A 14,324-nucleotide genomic window follows, 5' to 3' on the forward strand; every position below is an offset into this window, starting at 1 on the left:
GCATGTAAGAAAGGCAATATTACCAAAAGACCATAAGACATAGGAGCAGAATTAGGCCATTTGGCCCATCAAGTCTGCTCTCCCATTCAATCATGGCTGATCCTTTTTTCCCCTCCTCACCACCATTCCTAGGCCCTCTCCCTGTAATCTTTGATGCTGTGTCCAATCAAGAACCTATCAATCTCTGCCTTAAATACACCCAACAACCTGGCCTCCATAGCTGCTTATGGCAACAAATTCCACAAATTCACCACCTTGTGGCTAAAGAAATTTCCCCACATCTCTGTTTTAAATGGATGCCCCTCTATTCTGAGGCTATGTCTCAGCAGATGGGGAATTTTAAAATTCAGGTAGAATGGGAAAATCAAATTGGCACTGGATCCCAAGGGAAGGAACTTATTGAACATACATCACATTGTTTTTTTTTGAGCAACTTGTGGTTGAACCCACTAGGGAAAAGACAATTCTAGATCTGGTCTTGTGTGATGAACCAGATTTAATTTGGGGGCTTAACATAAAGGAACTCTGAGGAAGCAGTGATCATGATATTATAGAATTCACCCTGCAGTTAGAGAAAGAGAAACTAAAATCAGATGCATGGTGTTACAGGAGCATGAAAGAGTTGCTGGCCAAGGTTGATTGGAAGGGAACCCTAGCAGGATGGTAGTACAACAGCAATGGGTGGAGTTTCTGGGAGTAATTCAGAAGATGCTGGATCATTGTAGTCCAAAGAAGAGGAAGAAGTAGCCTAAAGAGAGTATGAGGCAAAGGGGTATGACAAAGGAAGTCAAAGACAGCACAAAAGCAAAAGAAGGGCATACAATATTGCAAAAATAAACAGGAAGCTAGAGAATTGGCAATCTTTTCAAAATCAACATCAGTCAACTAAAAAAACAAAAGGTTAAAAGATTAAATATGAAAGTAAGATAATATAAAGCATACACAAAATAATTCAGATATATAAAAAATAAAGGAGAGGCAAGAATGGATATTGGACTGCTGAAAATGACTCTGGAGAGGTAGCATTAGGGGACAAAGAAATGGCAAATGAAGATTATTCACCAATTAAAGCAATGAGGCAGATCGAACAGTGTGTGATCGCTGACTGCCTACCTTCTGATTGCTGGTGGGATTACTCTGCAGCTGGAGAGGGGAGCCTGTGTGGCCTGTCGCTGCGCCCAGAGGATGTTACCAAGGTTTTTGCTGCATGTATGGATATGGATTTGGACTATGAACTATGGACTTCTCTCTGTCTTATAGTTTTTTTATATTCTGTATTTTCACCCATTCTATCTTATTTTTTTCTGTGTGGGGAGTGGGATTTTAGGGTCGATGTTCTTGTGGCACTTTGTGCGGAGGGGTGGGGTTTAGGAGTCAATGTTCTTGTTGAGTTTTTGTTAGTTTTCTGTGCAAGGAGGGGGTATTTGGGAGCCGATGTTCTTGTTGCATTTCGCGGTTGATGATTGTGTTGCTGTTCTTTTTTGTGCAGGGGTGTGGGTTTGCTGTTTCTCTCTGAACTTTCTTTCTGATTTTTGCTTCTCCTTCTCAAATTTCAGGGTGAATCATCATATTATGATTACCTTCCCTTAGGAGTTCTTTTACCTTAAGAACTCTAATCAATTCTGGTTCATTGCAAAACACCCAATCCAGAATAGCTGATGCCCTACTGGGCTCAACCACGGGTTGCTCTAAAAAGTCAATTCATAGGCATTCTAAAAATTCCCACTCTTGGAATCCAGCACTGACCTGATTTTCCCAACTTACCTACATATTGAAATCCCCCATGACTATTGCAACATCGCCCTTTTGGCATCCATTTTCTTTCTCCATTGTAATTTGTAGACCACATCCTTACTACTGTTTGGGAGTCTGTATCTAACTCCCATCAGGATCTTTTTATCCTTGCAGTTCCTTAGCTCTATCCACAATGATTCAACATCTTTTGACCCTATGTTACCTCTTTCTAATTATTTGATTTCAGTTTTTACCAACAAAACGCCAACCTCTCTGCCTTCCTGCCCATCCTCCGATACAATGTGTATCTTTAGACATTTTTCTCCCAGCTATAATCTTCTTTCAGTGATGCCTGTGCCTACAACATAATACATGCCAATCTGTAACTGTGCTACATTTACTTACTTTAATCTGTATACTGTGTGCATTCAAATATAACACCTTCAGTCCTGTATTTACCCTTTTCTGTTTTGTCTCTTTATATGTTACAACTCATCCTGTTGACTGCAATTTTGCCCTATCATCTGCCTCTCCTTGCTGGGAGTCTCACTACACACTGCTGTTTGTAAATCATTACACCCAGGAACCTTATTAACTTAGGCAGTCCCTCAGGAATGAGGATCAATTGCTTCATTCTTGATTTAGGTGACTGAAGGGTCCTACTCAGAATCTGCCTCACCCAAGACAGAATCTGTAAGGAGTGATTGATGGAAGAGGCAGATGGGTTTCAGGGATCCTGTGTGCTCACAATAAAGAGACTTGAGGTGCTCAATGCCTTTTTGGTTACTTCTCTATTTTGATGGGCCATGGACCAGTGATTCTCAAGAGTGGGTGAAGATATTACTGATTGAGACTTTGAAAACACTGTTGAAGCATTTTCTGATATCCTGGAATTCCCTGGTGTATCAGTGCTTTGAGTTTGGCGTGTGGATCATTTGTTTACCCACCTAGCTGGTTGAGCAGGATCAAAGCCTTGCTATTTGAGATGTTGATCTCAGAAAATGTGCTGGCATTGCTTTACATGTCTTGGCAGCAGATCTGGAGAAGTCTGTGGTACCAGTTAGTAACATTTCTTCAGTGCTTTAGGACGTCTTTCTTGGTTTTCTTTCTTTCATGGCTGTCTGTGGAGAAGACAAATCTCAGGGTTGTATTCTGCACACATTCTTTGATCATACTTTGAATCCTTTGAATGTCTCATGTGGGTCATCCAAGTTTACAAAATGGGGAGGCAAGGAAAAAAATTATGATTTTTTTCCCCTCTCAACCCCATTCAAAGTTCAAAGTAAATTCATTATCAAAGTATGTTCAGTCTTGTGCAAAAGTCTTGGGCACATCTATATAGCTATTAGACTAAGACTTTTGCATAGTACTGTAGTAATTTTATGTTTTGCACTGTACCACTGCCACTAAAAAAGACAAATTTCATGTAATATGTGAGTGATGATAAACCTGATTCTGATATGGGTCTCTCTTGATGACTGAGGAGGGAAGGGGTCAGGGAGAGGGGAATCATGGTTGGGCAAAGGGGAAGGGAGAGGGTAGGAAGTGGGAAACATGAGAGAGACATTCTTTAATGATCAATAAACCAAGTGTTTGGAATCAAATGTCCTTGCCCAGTGTCTCAGGGCTGGGTGTGTCTGTACCTGTGCCACCCCCTGCCCCAGCACTCCTTCTCTGCCACCTGTCCCACACCCCTCCAGTGGCACTCCATCCTCACCATTCCCAGCATCCTTTGCTCCTGCCAGGTTTACAAACTCGTTTTCCACTCCATGTTGACAAATACAGTACTGTGCAAAAGTCTTAGGTACCCTAGCTATATATATAAAACCATATAACCATATAACAATTACAGCAGGGAAGCAGGTCATCTCAGCCCTTCTAGTCCACGCTGAACGCTTACTCTCACCTAGTCCCAACGACCTGCACTCAGCCCATAACCCTCCATTCCTTTCCTGTCCATATAGCTATCCAATTTTACTTTAAATGACAATATCGAATCTGCCTCTACCACTTCTGCTGGAAGCTTGTTCCACGCAGCTACCACTCTCTGAGTAAAGAAATTTCTCTTCATGTTACCCCTAAACTTTTGCCCCCAACTCTCAACTCATGTCCTCTTGTTTGAATCTCCCCTACTCTCAATGGAAAAAGCCTATCCACGTCAACTCTATCTATCCCCCTCATAATTTTAAATATCTCTATTAAGTCCCCCCTCAACCTTCTACGCTCCAAAGAATAAAGACCCAACTTGTTCAACCTTTCTCTGTAACTTAGGTGCTGAAATCCAGGTAACATTCTAGTCAATCTTCTCTGTACTCTCTCTATTTTGTTGACATCTTTCCTATACTTCGGTGACCAGAACTGTACACAATACTCCACATTTGGCCTTACCAATGCCTTGTACAATTTTAACTTTACATCCCAACTCCTATACTCAATGCCCTGATTTATAAAGGCCAGCATACCAAAAGCTTTCTTCACCACCCTATCCACATGAGATTCCACCTTCAGGGAACTATACACCATTATTCCTAGATCCCTCTGTTCTACTGCATTCTTCAATGCCCTACCATTTACCATGTATATCCTATTTTGATTAGTCCTACCAAAATGTAGCACCTCACATTTATCAGCATTAAACTCCATCTGCCATCTTTCAGCCCACTCTTCTAACTGGCCTAAATCTCTGCAAGCTTTGAAAACCTACTTCATTATCCAAAACTCCACCTATCTTAGTATCATCTGCTTACTTACTAATCCAATTTACCACCCCAACATCCAGATCATTAATGTATATGACAAACAACATTGGACCCAGTACAGATCCGAGGCACACCACTAGTCACCGGCCTCCAATCTGACAAACAGTTATTACACCACTACTCTCTGGCGTCTCCCATCCAGCCACTGCTGAATCCATTTTACTACTTCAATATTAATACCTAATGACTGAACCTTCCTAACTAACCTTCCCTGTGGAACCTTGACAAAGGCCTTACTGAAGTCCATATAGACAACGTCCACTGCTTTACCCTCATCAACTTTCCTAGTAACCTCTTCAAAAAATTCAATAAGATTTGTCAAACATGACCTTCCACGCACAAATCTATGTTGACTGTTCCTAATTAGACCCTGTCTATCCAGATGATTATATATACCATCTCTAAGAATACTTTCCATCAATTTACCCACTACTGACGTCAAACTCACAGGCCAATAATTGTTAGGTTTACTCTTAGAATTATGCCAATTCTCTGGCAACATCCCCGTTTCTAATGAAATTTGAAATATTTTTGTCAGAGCCCCTGCTATTTCCACACTAATTTCCCTCAAGGTCCTAGGGAATATCCTGTCAGGACCCGGAGACTTATCCGCTTTTATATTCCTTAAAAGCGCCAGTACTTCCTCTTCTTTAATCATCATAGTTTCCATAACTTCCCTACCTGTTTCCCTTATCTTACATAATTCAATATCCTTCTCCTTAGTGAATACCAAAGAAAAGAAATTGTTCAAAATCTCCCCCATCTCTTTTGGTTCCACACATAGCTGTCCACTCTGATTCTCTAAGGGACCAATTTTATCCCTCACTATCTTTTTGCTAGTAATATAACTGTAGAAACCCTTTGGACTTATGTTTACCTTACTTACCAAAGCAACCTCGTATCTTCTTTTAGCTTTTCTAATTTCTTAAGATTCTTTTTACATTCTTTATATTCCTCGGGCACCTCATTTACTCCATGCTGCCTATATTTATTGTAGATATCTCTCTTTTTCCGAACCAAGTTTCCAATATCCCTTGAAAACCATGGCTCTCTCAAACTTTTAACCTTTCCTTTCAACCTAACAGGAACATAAAGATTCTGTACCCTCAAAATTTCACCTTTAAATGATCTCCGTTTCTCTATTACATCCTTTCCATAAAATAATTTGTCCCAATCCACTCCTTCTAAATCCTTTCGCATCTCCTCAAAGTTAGCCTTTCTCCAATCAAAAATCTCAACCCTGGGTCCAGACCTATCCTTCTCAATAATTATATTGAAACTAATGGCTTTGTGATCACTGGACTCGAAGTGCTCCCCAACACATACCTCCGTCACCTGACCTATCTCATTCCCTAACAGGAGATCCAACACTGCCCCTTCTCTAGTTGATACCTCTATGTATTGCTGCAAAAAACGATCCTGCACACATCTTACAAACTCCAAACCATCCAGACCTTTTACAGTATGGGCTTCCCAGTCTACGTGTGGAAAATTAATATCTCCCACAATCACAACCTTGTGCTTACTACAAATATCTGCTATTTCCTTACAAATATGTGCATAAGACTTTTGCATGGTACTGTATAGGTCACTATATATAACCTTGGGATTTATTTTCTTGCAGGCATTTACAGGAAAAATAAAGAAATACAATAGAATTTATGAAAAACTATAAGTAACAAAGACTGACAAATAAACAATGTGCAAAAGAAGACAAATTATGCAAAGAATAATAAAAAGTATTGGGTTGTAGAGCCCTTGAAGTGAAGTTAGTTCATCATTGAGTTGAGTGAAGTTATATATGCTCGTTTAGGAGCCTGCTGGTTGTAAGGTACCATTCTCCTGCCTTCTCCCTGAACAATTGACACCCTTACAAATCAAGACCGGTTTTAAATATAGACCATAAGACATAGGACCAGAATTAGGCCATTTGGCCCATTGAATGTGCTTCGCCATTCAATCATAGCTGATCCTTTTCTCTCCCTCCCAATGAATTGGCCTCCACAGCTGTGTGTGGCAATGAATTCCACAGATTCCCTGCATTTTGGCTAAAGAAATTCCTCCTCATCCATTCCAAAGGGATGACCTTTTATTCTGAAGCGGTGCCCTCTGGTTCTAGACTCTCCCATGATTAGAAACATCCTCCCCATGACTACTAGATCTCATCCTTTCAGTATTTGGTAGGTTTCGATGAGAAACCCCCCTCACCCTCATTCTTCTGAACTCCAGTGATAGACCAAGAGCCATCAAACACTCCTCATACATCAATCCCTTCATTCTCAGAAACATTCTTGTAAACCTTCCCAGGACCCTCTCCAATCCTTTCTTGGATATGGGGTCCAAAACTGCTCACAATACTCCAAATGTGGTCTGACCAATACCTTATAAAGCATCAGCATTACATCTGGTCTCACCCCATCCTCCCGCCACCCCACTAGGGATAGGGTTCCTCTTGTCCTCACCTACCACCCAACCAGCTTTCGTGTCCAACATATAATTCTCCATAACTTCCACCACCTCCAACGGGATCCCACCACCAAGCACACCTTTCCCTCCCCCCTCCTCTCTGCTTTCCGCAGGGATTGCTCCCTACGCAACTTCCTTGTCCATTCGCTCCCCCCCCATCCCTTCCCACCGACCTCCCTCCTGGCACTTATCCTTGTAAGCGGAACAAGTGCTACACCTGCCCTTACACTTCCTCCCCCACCACCATTCAGGGCCCCAGACAGTCCTTCCAGGTGAGGAGACACTTCACCTGTGAGTCTGCTAGTGTGATATACTGTGTCCAGTGCTCCCGGTGTGGCCTTCTATATATTGGTGAGACCTGACACAGATTGGGAGTCCGCTTCGCTGAACACCTATGCTCTGTCTGCCAGAGAAAGCAAGATCTCCCAGTGGCCACACATTCCCATTCCGATGTGTCAATTCATGGCCTCCTATACTGTCGAGATGAAGCCATACTCAGGTTGGAGGAACAACACCTTATATTCCGTCTGGGTAGCCTTCAACCTGAAGGCATGAACACTGATTTCTCTAACTTCTGTTCTGTTAATGCCCCTCCTCCCCTTCTTACCCCATCCCTATTTATCTATTTATTTATTTATTTATTTTCTCTCTCTTTCCCTCTCACAATAACTCCTTGCCTGTTCTCCATCTTCCTCTAGTGCTCCCATTCCTCTTTCTTTCTTTCAAGGCCTTCCGTCCCATGATACTCCCCCTTCTCCAGCCTTGTATCCCTTTCGCCAATCAACTTCCCAGCTCTTGGCTTCATCACTCCCCATCTGTCTTCTGCTATTATTTCGGATCTCCCCCTCCCCCTTCCCCTCTCAAATTTCTTACTATCTCTTTTTTCCGTTAGTCCTGACGAAGGGTCTCGACCCGAAACGTCGACTGTACTTCTTCCAATAGATGCTGCCTGGCCTGCTGCGTTCCACCAGCATCTTGTGTGTTGCTAGCATCACATCCTTGCTTTTATATTCTAGTCTTCTCAAAATGAAAACTAACATTGCACTTGCATTTGACTCAGCCTGCAAGTTAACCTCAGGGGAACCCTGCACTGGGAATCCCAAGGCTCTTTGCCTCTCTGAATTCTGAATTCACTCCCCATTTAGAAAATATGTAGTCTATGCCTTTATTCCTTCCACCAAAGTGCATGACCATATACTTCCCTACCCTGTACTTCATCTGCCACTTTGTTGCCCATTCTCCTAATCTGTTCAAGTCCTTCTGCAAATTCTGTTTCCTCAACACTACACTGACTGCCCCTCCACCTGTTTCTATCATTTGAAAAATATCTAAACATCTGGAAGACAATGATTTTCCAACAACTACTCCCAACCATCAAGTTGCATGACAAAAACCCTGAAAAAAAACAGATCAGTTTTCATATCCTCGATTCTGCCTCTTAAAGCAGAGATAGATGTTGAAATTCATTGTTGCCTATAGTGCTGTTCGTTTAGAAATCTGATGACAGAGGGGAAGAAGTTATTCCTAAAACATTGAGTTTGTGTTTAAAGGCTCCTGTACCTCTTCCCCGTTGGTAGAAATAAAAAGAGGGCATGGGTTGAGTAGTGAGGGTCCTGAATGACGGATGCTGTCTTCTTGAGGGATCACTTTTTGAAGAAGTCCTTGGTGGTGGGGACTCGAGGGTCCATGATGGAGCTGGCTGAGTTTACAACCCTCGGTTTAAGGAAGGATAATACTTTAAATTATTTGAATATAATAACACACTAGTGATAAGAATTATGAGAAGAACGCAGAATAAACCTTGAGCGACATTCGTGAAGACTCCTCTCCAAGCCTGCAATGCTGAGGGGTTGTCGGTAGGCATGGGTTCGGCGGTTGCGAGCGGCCAACGCGCTCGATTGTCCGCTCGGGGACACCGTCCGACTCCGCCGGCGGGAAAGATCAAACGAGAAGGCCGCGCATTATGGCGGAGCCCGGCACGGAGCAACGTACCGCATATTCTCAGGTAGTCGCTGACTCAGCTCTCCTCTTCTCCTTTTCCCCAAAGTTCTGCGTGGCGGTCGGGCATCCGGCAAAGCGATGTCTGAGCGCGATAAGAGCTCCTAATGAAGTAAACAGTCGGTGCGCTCGAACATTCTCGGCCATTCTGGTAAAAGTTTGCAATAACATCAGGGGCTGCACTAGACAAGGGGAATAGAAAGCAGGCGACCCCCAGCTCATGCAGCAACAAATAACGTCGGAGAAACTCAGTGGGTCGAGCAGCACCTATGGAGGGAGAGGAATTGATGCAGGGTTTGGACCCAAATCAGTGACAGCCCCTATCCCCCTCACGGATGCTGATCGGCCTTCGGAGTTCCTGTCCTTACCTTCCGGAGCTCAGGGACAAGCTTATTGTTGAATGTTCAAATTTAGTCAGTCCTCGTTCAACCGGTCACTATGACAGCAATCCTCATTTGCTACCACTTTCGGTGTTTTTTTAAAAACCAAATTCTTATTGGAATACAAAAAAAAGCACAGGAATAGAATATTCAGTCTAAGATGTTGAGTGGAGCTGCCAATAATCCCCAATTAAACTAATTTCTTCTGCCTGCACATGGCTGATATGTACATTGTTCGTTCTCTAAATACATATTCATGTGCCAAATTGTTGTTTTACTTAAGTAATTCTGTAGAACTATACTGTTCCGTGTTCTAAAAAATTGCAGCTGGAACTTTGGAAATTCTTATTCAATATGTTTGTATACCTGTTAGGAGATTTGTTTATTATTGTCATGTCCACCAAAGTACAGTGAAAAACCTTGTTTTGCATGCCATCCATACAGAACATTTCGTCATATCAGTGTACTGAGGTAATGCAAGAAAAAAGAATAATAGAATGCGGATTATAGATTTACAACTACAGAGAAAGTGTGCTACAGGCAGACAAGGTGCAAGGCCATGATGAGGTAGATTGTGAGGTTAAGAGTCAATTTTAGCATATATGTGGTTTATTCTATTGTCTTATAACAGCAAGATAGAAATTGCCCCTGAGCTTGGTGGTACATGTTGTAAGGCTGTTATATCTTGCCTGATCACTTAGTCTGGCGCGTAATGTCAGGATTGGTCGCCTTTTGGATTAACAGGGTCACGGCGTGAACGTTCCTGACTCGACCCCATGCGAAGAAAATAGATCTGTTGCTTAATGAAGCCTGCTGAATAATCACGGGCACACTGCGCCCCACACCCATTAACATCATTTACGGACTTGTAGGCATTGCTCCCCCAGAGATCCGAAGACAGACTACAACAAAAATTGAAGAAGGTAAACAGAACTCGGATCCATGGCACCCACTACACCACCATGTGCCAGTTTCCAACCGCCTAAAATCGAGGAAAAGCTTTGCTACAGTGGAGGAACTACCGCACGGAACATCCCCCCAAACATAGAGGATTGACCCGTGGCAACAAACGGAAGCCAGAACCCCACCAAACAATACAGTGCAAGACCCCACAGAAATGGTGCCAGATGGGGCACTGCTTGACACGGAAGTGGTGCACTCTCAACAGAGTGAGAGCGGGAGTTTGTAGGACAGGAGACAATATGGTGAAGTGGGGTTTAAAGACCAGCGAATCCTGTGAGTGTGGCGAAAGGGTGCAGAACACTGAACACGTTCTGCGCAACTGCCCACTCTCACCTGATTTAGCTGACACTGACCTGCTCAACATCAACCAAACAACACTCGAGTGGCTGTCTGGTGTGACAAGCTGTGATGATGATCTTGCCTGATAGATCTTGCATACTGTAGAAAATATATCCCACATTATATTCTATATTGTTCTATTATGCATGGTCTCACCCTCATTTCATTGCAAGGAGAAATACAACTTATCTAAGTGCAATATTCAATTTATTATAAAATCTGATTCTTTATTTGCATTAAAGATTTTTCATCTTCATTCTCCAGTAGCTTAAAGTTGAGAGTTGTAAAGCTGATAAACTTCTGTTAAAAACTCTTCAAATAGTGCTAGAGATACTTTGGGCTTACTATAGTATCTGCAATCTGCTACAGCTTAATAGAATAAAGAATAGTACAGCAGAGGAACAACTCCTGTGTCTGTGCTGATAAAATGCCAAACTTAGCTAATCACATCTTCCTGCACATGATCTGTATTTCCCAATTCCTTGTACATGCATGTGGGTATCTGAAAGTCTCTTAAGTGATTCTACCTACAACTCAAATTTTCAGTAGTTTTTTATTTGTGCAATTTGTCTTCTTTTGAATGTTGGTTGCTTGTCAGTCTTTATTATTTTTCATAGATTCTATTTCTTTATTTTTCTGTAAATGCACGAAAATGTAACTCAAGGTAGTGTATGGTAACATATAGCTATTTTGATAATTTTTTTTGGTGTGTGCCTACGTGCGTGCGAGTCTGTGCATGTGCATCTCCGTGTGCATGCGTGTGCGTCTGTGATGATGTCTTTTTCATGGCTTTTACAAGGCGCGGAACGAGAGAGAGGCTGTGTGGTGTGCCACTCCTCACACAGACATTTTCGCAGTATTCTTCCCTTTATTTTACGAGGTCGAGTTGCGATCTTGAAACTCAACCCGGCACGGATGGAAAGCGTACTCGGGAGTGAACCAATTGGTTTCGAACCCAGGACCCTCCGCTTCCGGGTCCGGTGCCGATGTCCAGTCAGCTGCCACTGTGTGTAAAACAGAAACTTTCCTTGCATATTTCCTTTAAACTTTCTACATTTCACCTTAAAGCTAAGCCCTCTGGTATTTGACGTTTCCACCTTGGGGTGTAAGTCTCTGTCTAGCTATCTTATCTATGCTTTTCATAACTTTATAAACTTCTATCACATCTCCCCTCAAATTCCTGACACTCCAGAGAATGCAATACAAATTATCCAGCCTTTCCCAATAGCTAATACTGTCCAATTGAGGCAACATCCAGATGAACCGTCTTCTGCAGCACCCTTTCCAAAGCTTTCTGCATCCTTTATGTAACATGGTGACCAGAACTGCACACACTACTCCAAATGTCTTTTACACAGCTGCAATATGACTTCCTGGCTTTTATAACCAAGCATGCTGCACACCTTAACAAATCATCTTGTATTTAAAAAGGGATTTCTCTTTTATAGAGACTACGAGCTGCTGTTCACTACACTGTTGGATGTCTTTGTGAAGAGACTGGGGAGAATAAAGAAGTAGAGTTCAGTAAACAAACAATTGCTGCCATATCTGAAACAACCTTCAGACAGTGCGGTATGTATCTTTTAGAATGTTCGGTTAAAAAAATGGTTTGTTCTTTTGACAAATGCTTTTTTCTATTTCAATTCTCTCTATCTTTGTGCTTTGTGTTATTATTAATTTGAGAGTAAAAGCACTTTGTACTTTGACCTGGAAACTAAAGAAGGTGAAATGGGTGTACTTACACTTAACTGCAAGTAACTAGTTCTTTCTGTGACTTCAGTAAATTGTAACCTTGAATCAAAAGAATGGTTGAGGGAGAGGTACAGGAGCCAAAAAACACACTCAGAATTTTAGGCTTTTACTCCTCCACTAACAGATTTCTGAATGGACAATGAACCAACCCACGAACATTACCTCACTTTTTTTTTTGCTCCTTTATTTGCACTGTTTATTCAATTTACTTTTTAAATATATATGATTTATAGTTATTTTATGTATTACACTGTATTGCTGCCACAAAACAACAAATTTTACAACATATGTCAGTGATACTAAAACTGATTCTTGTAGAAAATTTGATATGAATAATTCTCTATTTGTGCTAATTTCTTTGAACTTTTTATTTACTCTTAACCTGGTTCCAGAAAGTTTTCGGGATCTTTTTTTAAGGTGGACAGAAATTATGTTTAATTTCTCTGCCATTTTTTTTATTTCCGAACATAATTTTTTCAGTCTAAAATCTGGAAAAGGATTTAGATTTGCATTAGCTAGTGTTTTTCTTTACTCTTATCTTTAGAAGCTTTAATATTTTGTTTCTTGTCAGAGTACTCTAGTATTTTACTTTATTTTTCCTTAACAAAGCTTAGGCTGTTTTGCTGAATTCTGAAGATTTCTCAGGCCTCATTTATTTTATTGTCAATATTATACCCTCGTCAGTTACAAAAAGTGGCTACTGCTGTCTGCTGGCATAGCAAGTAATTTCAAAGGGCATTGAGAAGCTAATGGCATATTGTGGATCTAGGGCAGTGGTCCCCAACCACTGGGCCGCGGACTGGTACTGGGTCGCAAAGCATGTGCTACCAGGCCGCGAGAATGTGATATGGTTTGGCGATATGAAACGATATGAGTCAGCTGCACCTTTCCTCATTCCCTGTCACGCACTGTTGAACTTGAACATAGGGTTGCCAACTGTCCCATATTAGCTGGGACATCCCGTATATTGGGCTAAATTAGTTTGTCCCATACAGGACCGCCCTTGTCCTGTATTTCCCCCGCTAAGGTAGAGTGTTCCTATGAAACTGTTCGTAAGCCGAAATGGTGTAAGGTGAAGAAGCAATTACCATTAATTTATATGGGAAAAATTTTTGAGTGTTCCCAGACCCAAAAAATAACCTACCAAGTAATACCAAATAACACATAAAACCTAAAATAACACTAACATATAGTAAAAGCAGGAATGATATGATAAATACACAGCCTATATAAAGTAGAAATAATGTATGTACAGTGTAGTTTCACTTAACAGAATCGGGAAGATTAAGCCAAAACTGATTTTTATTTTAAAAATTGGCACGTACACGCATGCGCACGCAGGTGCCCGCGCAAGGCTTCATGGTCATGGTAGACTTTGTCGGGGTAAACACAAGTGTCCTGTATTTGACTACTACTTTTGTCCCTTATTTGGGAGTGAGAAAGTTGGCAACCCTACTTGAACATTCCCCTCCCCCCGTCGGCCAGTCCGCAAGAATATTGTCCATATTAAACTGGTCCGCGGTGCAAAAAAGTTTGGGGACCCCTGATCTAGAGCAGGGGTTCCCAACCTTTTCTCACCATGTTGGAAACCCCTGATCTACAGCCACAAATGGACTTAATCAGTTTCCATTCCTAAAGAATGTTATTGATGGAGTGGTTTTTATCAACAGTCTGGTTACTTCTTAGTCAGCTTCACTGAATTTGAACTTTTATGCCAGGTTCCATAGTTATTAAGACATGCAGGAGGACTTGGCAGTTGATCCAGAGACATGATTGAATCTCACCATGGCAACAGGAGAATTTAAATCTTGCATCTGCTGGTATCTGGAATGTTGACTAGAAAACTAGCAAACTATTAAAAAATCCAGTCAGGGTTCACTAATGTCCTTCAGGGAAGGAAATCTAGGCATTCATCTCCTCACTCCCCCTCTCA

At 41.7% G+C, this 14,324-nt stretch overlaps 2 protein-coding genes across 4 annotated transcripts in view; one reads left to right on the top strand and one right to left on the bottom strand.

Annotated features, from left to right (window-relative positions):
* Window positions 1-8,826, bottom strand: part of LOC140188658 (tumor necrosis factor receptor superfamily member 11B-like) — a 67,876-nt gene extending 59,050 nt beyond the window's left edge. The window contains exon 1 of the mRNA XM_072245141.1: window positions 8,760-8,826. Coding sequence (XP_072101242.1) covers window positions 8,760-8,771 — 12 coding nt within the window. The 5' untranslated portion in view covers window positions 8,772-8,826. The remainder of the gene's footprint in view (window positions 1-8,759) is intronic.
* A 55-nt stretch (window positions 8,827-8,881) lies between these two features.
* The window catches only part of cenps (centromere protein S), a 62,766-nt gene continuing 57,323 nt past the window's right edge, over window positions 8,882-14,324 (top strand). For all 3 annotated transcript variants that reach the window (XR_011883347.1, XM_072245144.1, XM_072245142.1), the window contains exons 1-2: window positions 8,882-8,964; window positions 12,088-12,211. Coding sequence is in view for 2 of the 3 variants with exons in the window: in XM_072245144.1 (XP_072101245.1) it covers window positions 8,923-8,964; window positions 12,088-12,211 (166 nt within the window). In the remaining variant the exon portion in view is untranslated. The remainder of the gene's footprint in view (window positions 8,965-12,087; window positions 12,212-14,324) is intronic.

This window comes from Mobula birostris, chromosome 27, assembly GCF_030028105.1.
Source record: "Mobula birostris isolate sMobBir1 chromosome 27, sMobBir1.hap1, whole genome shotgun sequence".
In the NCBI taxonomy this organism is placed as follows: Eukaryota; Metazoa; Chordata; class Chondrichthyes; order Myliobatiformes; family Myliobatidae; genus Mobula; species Mobula birostris.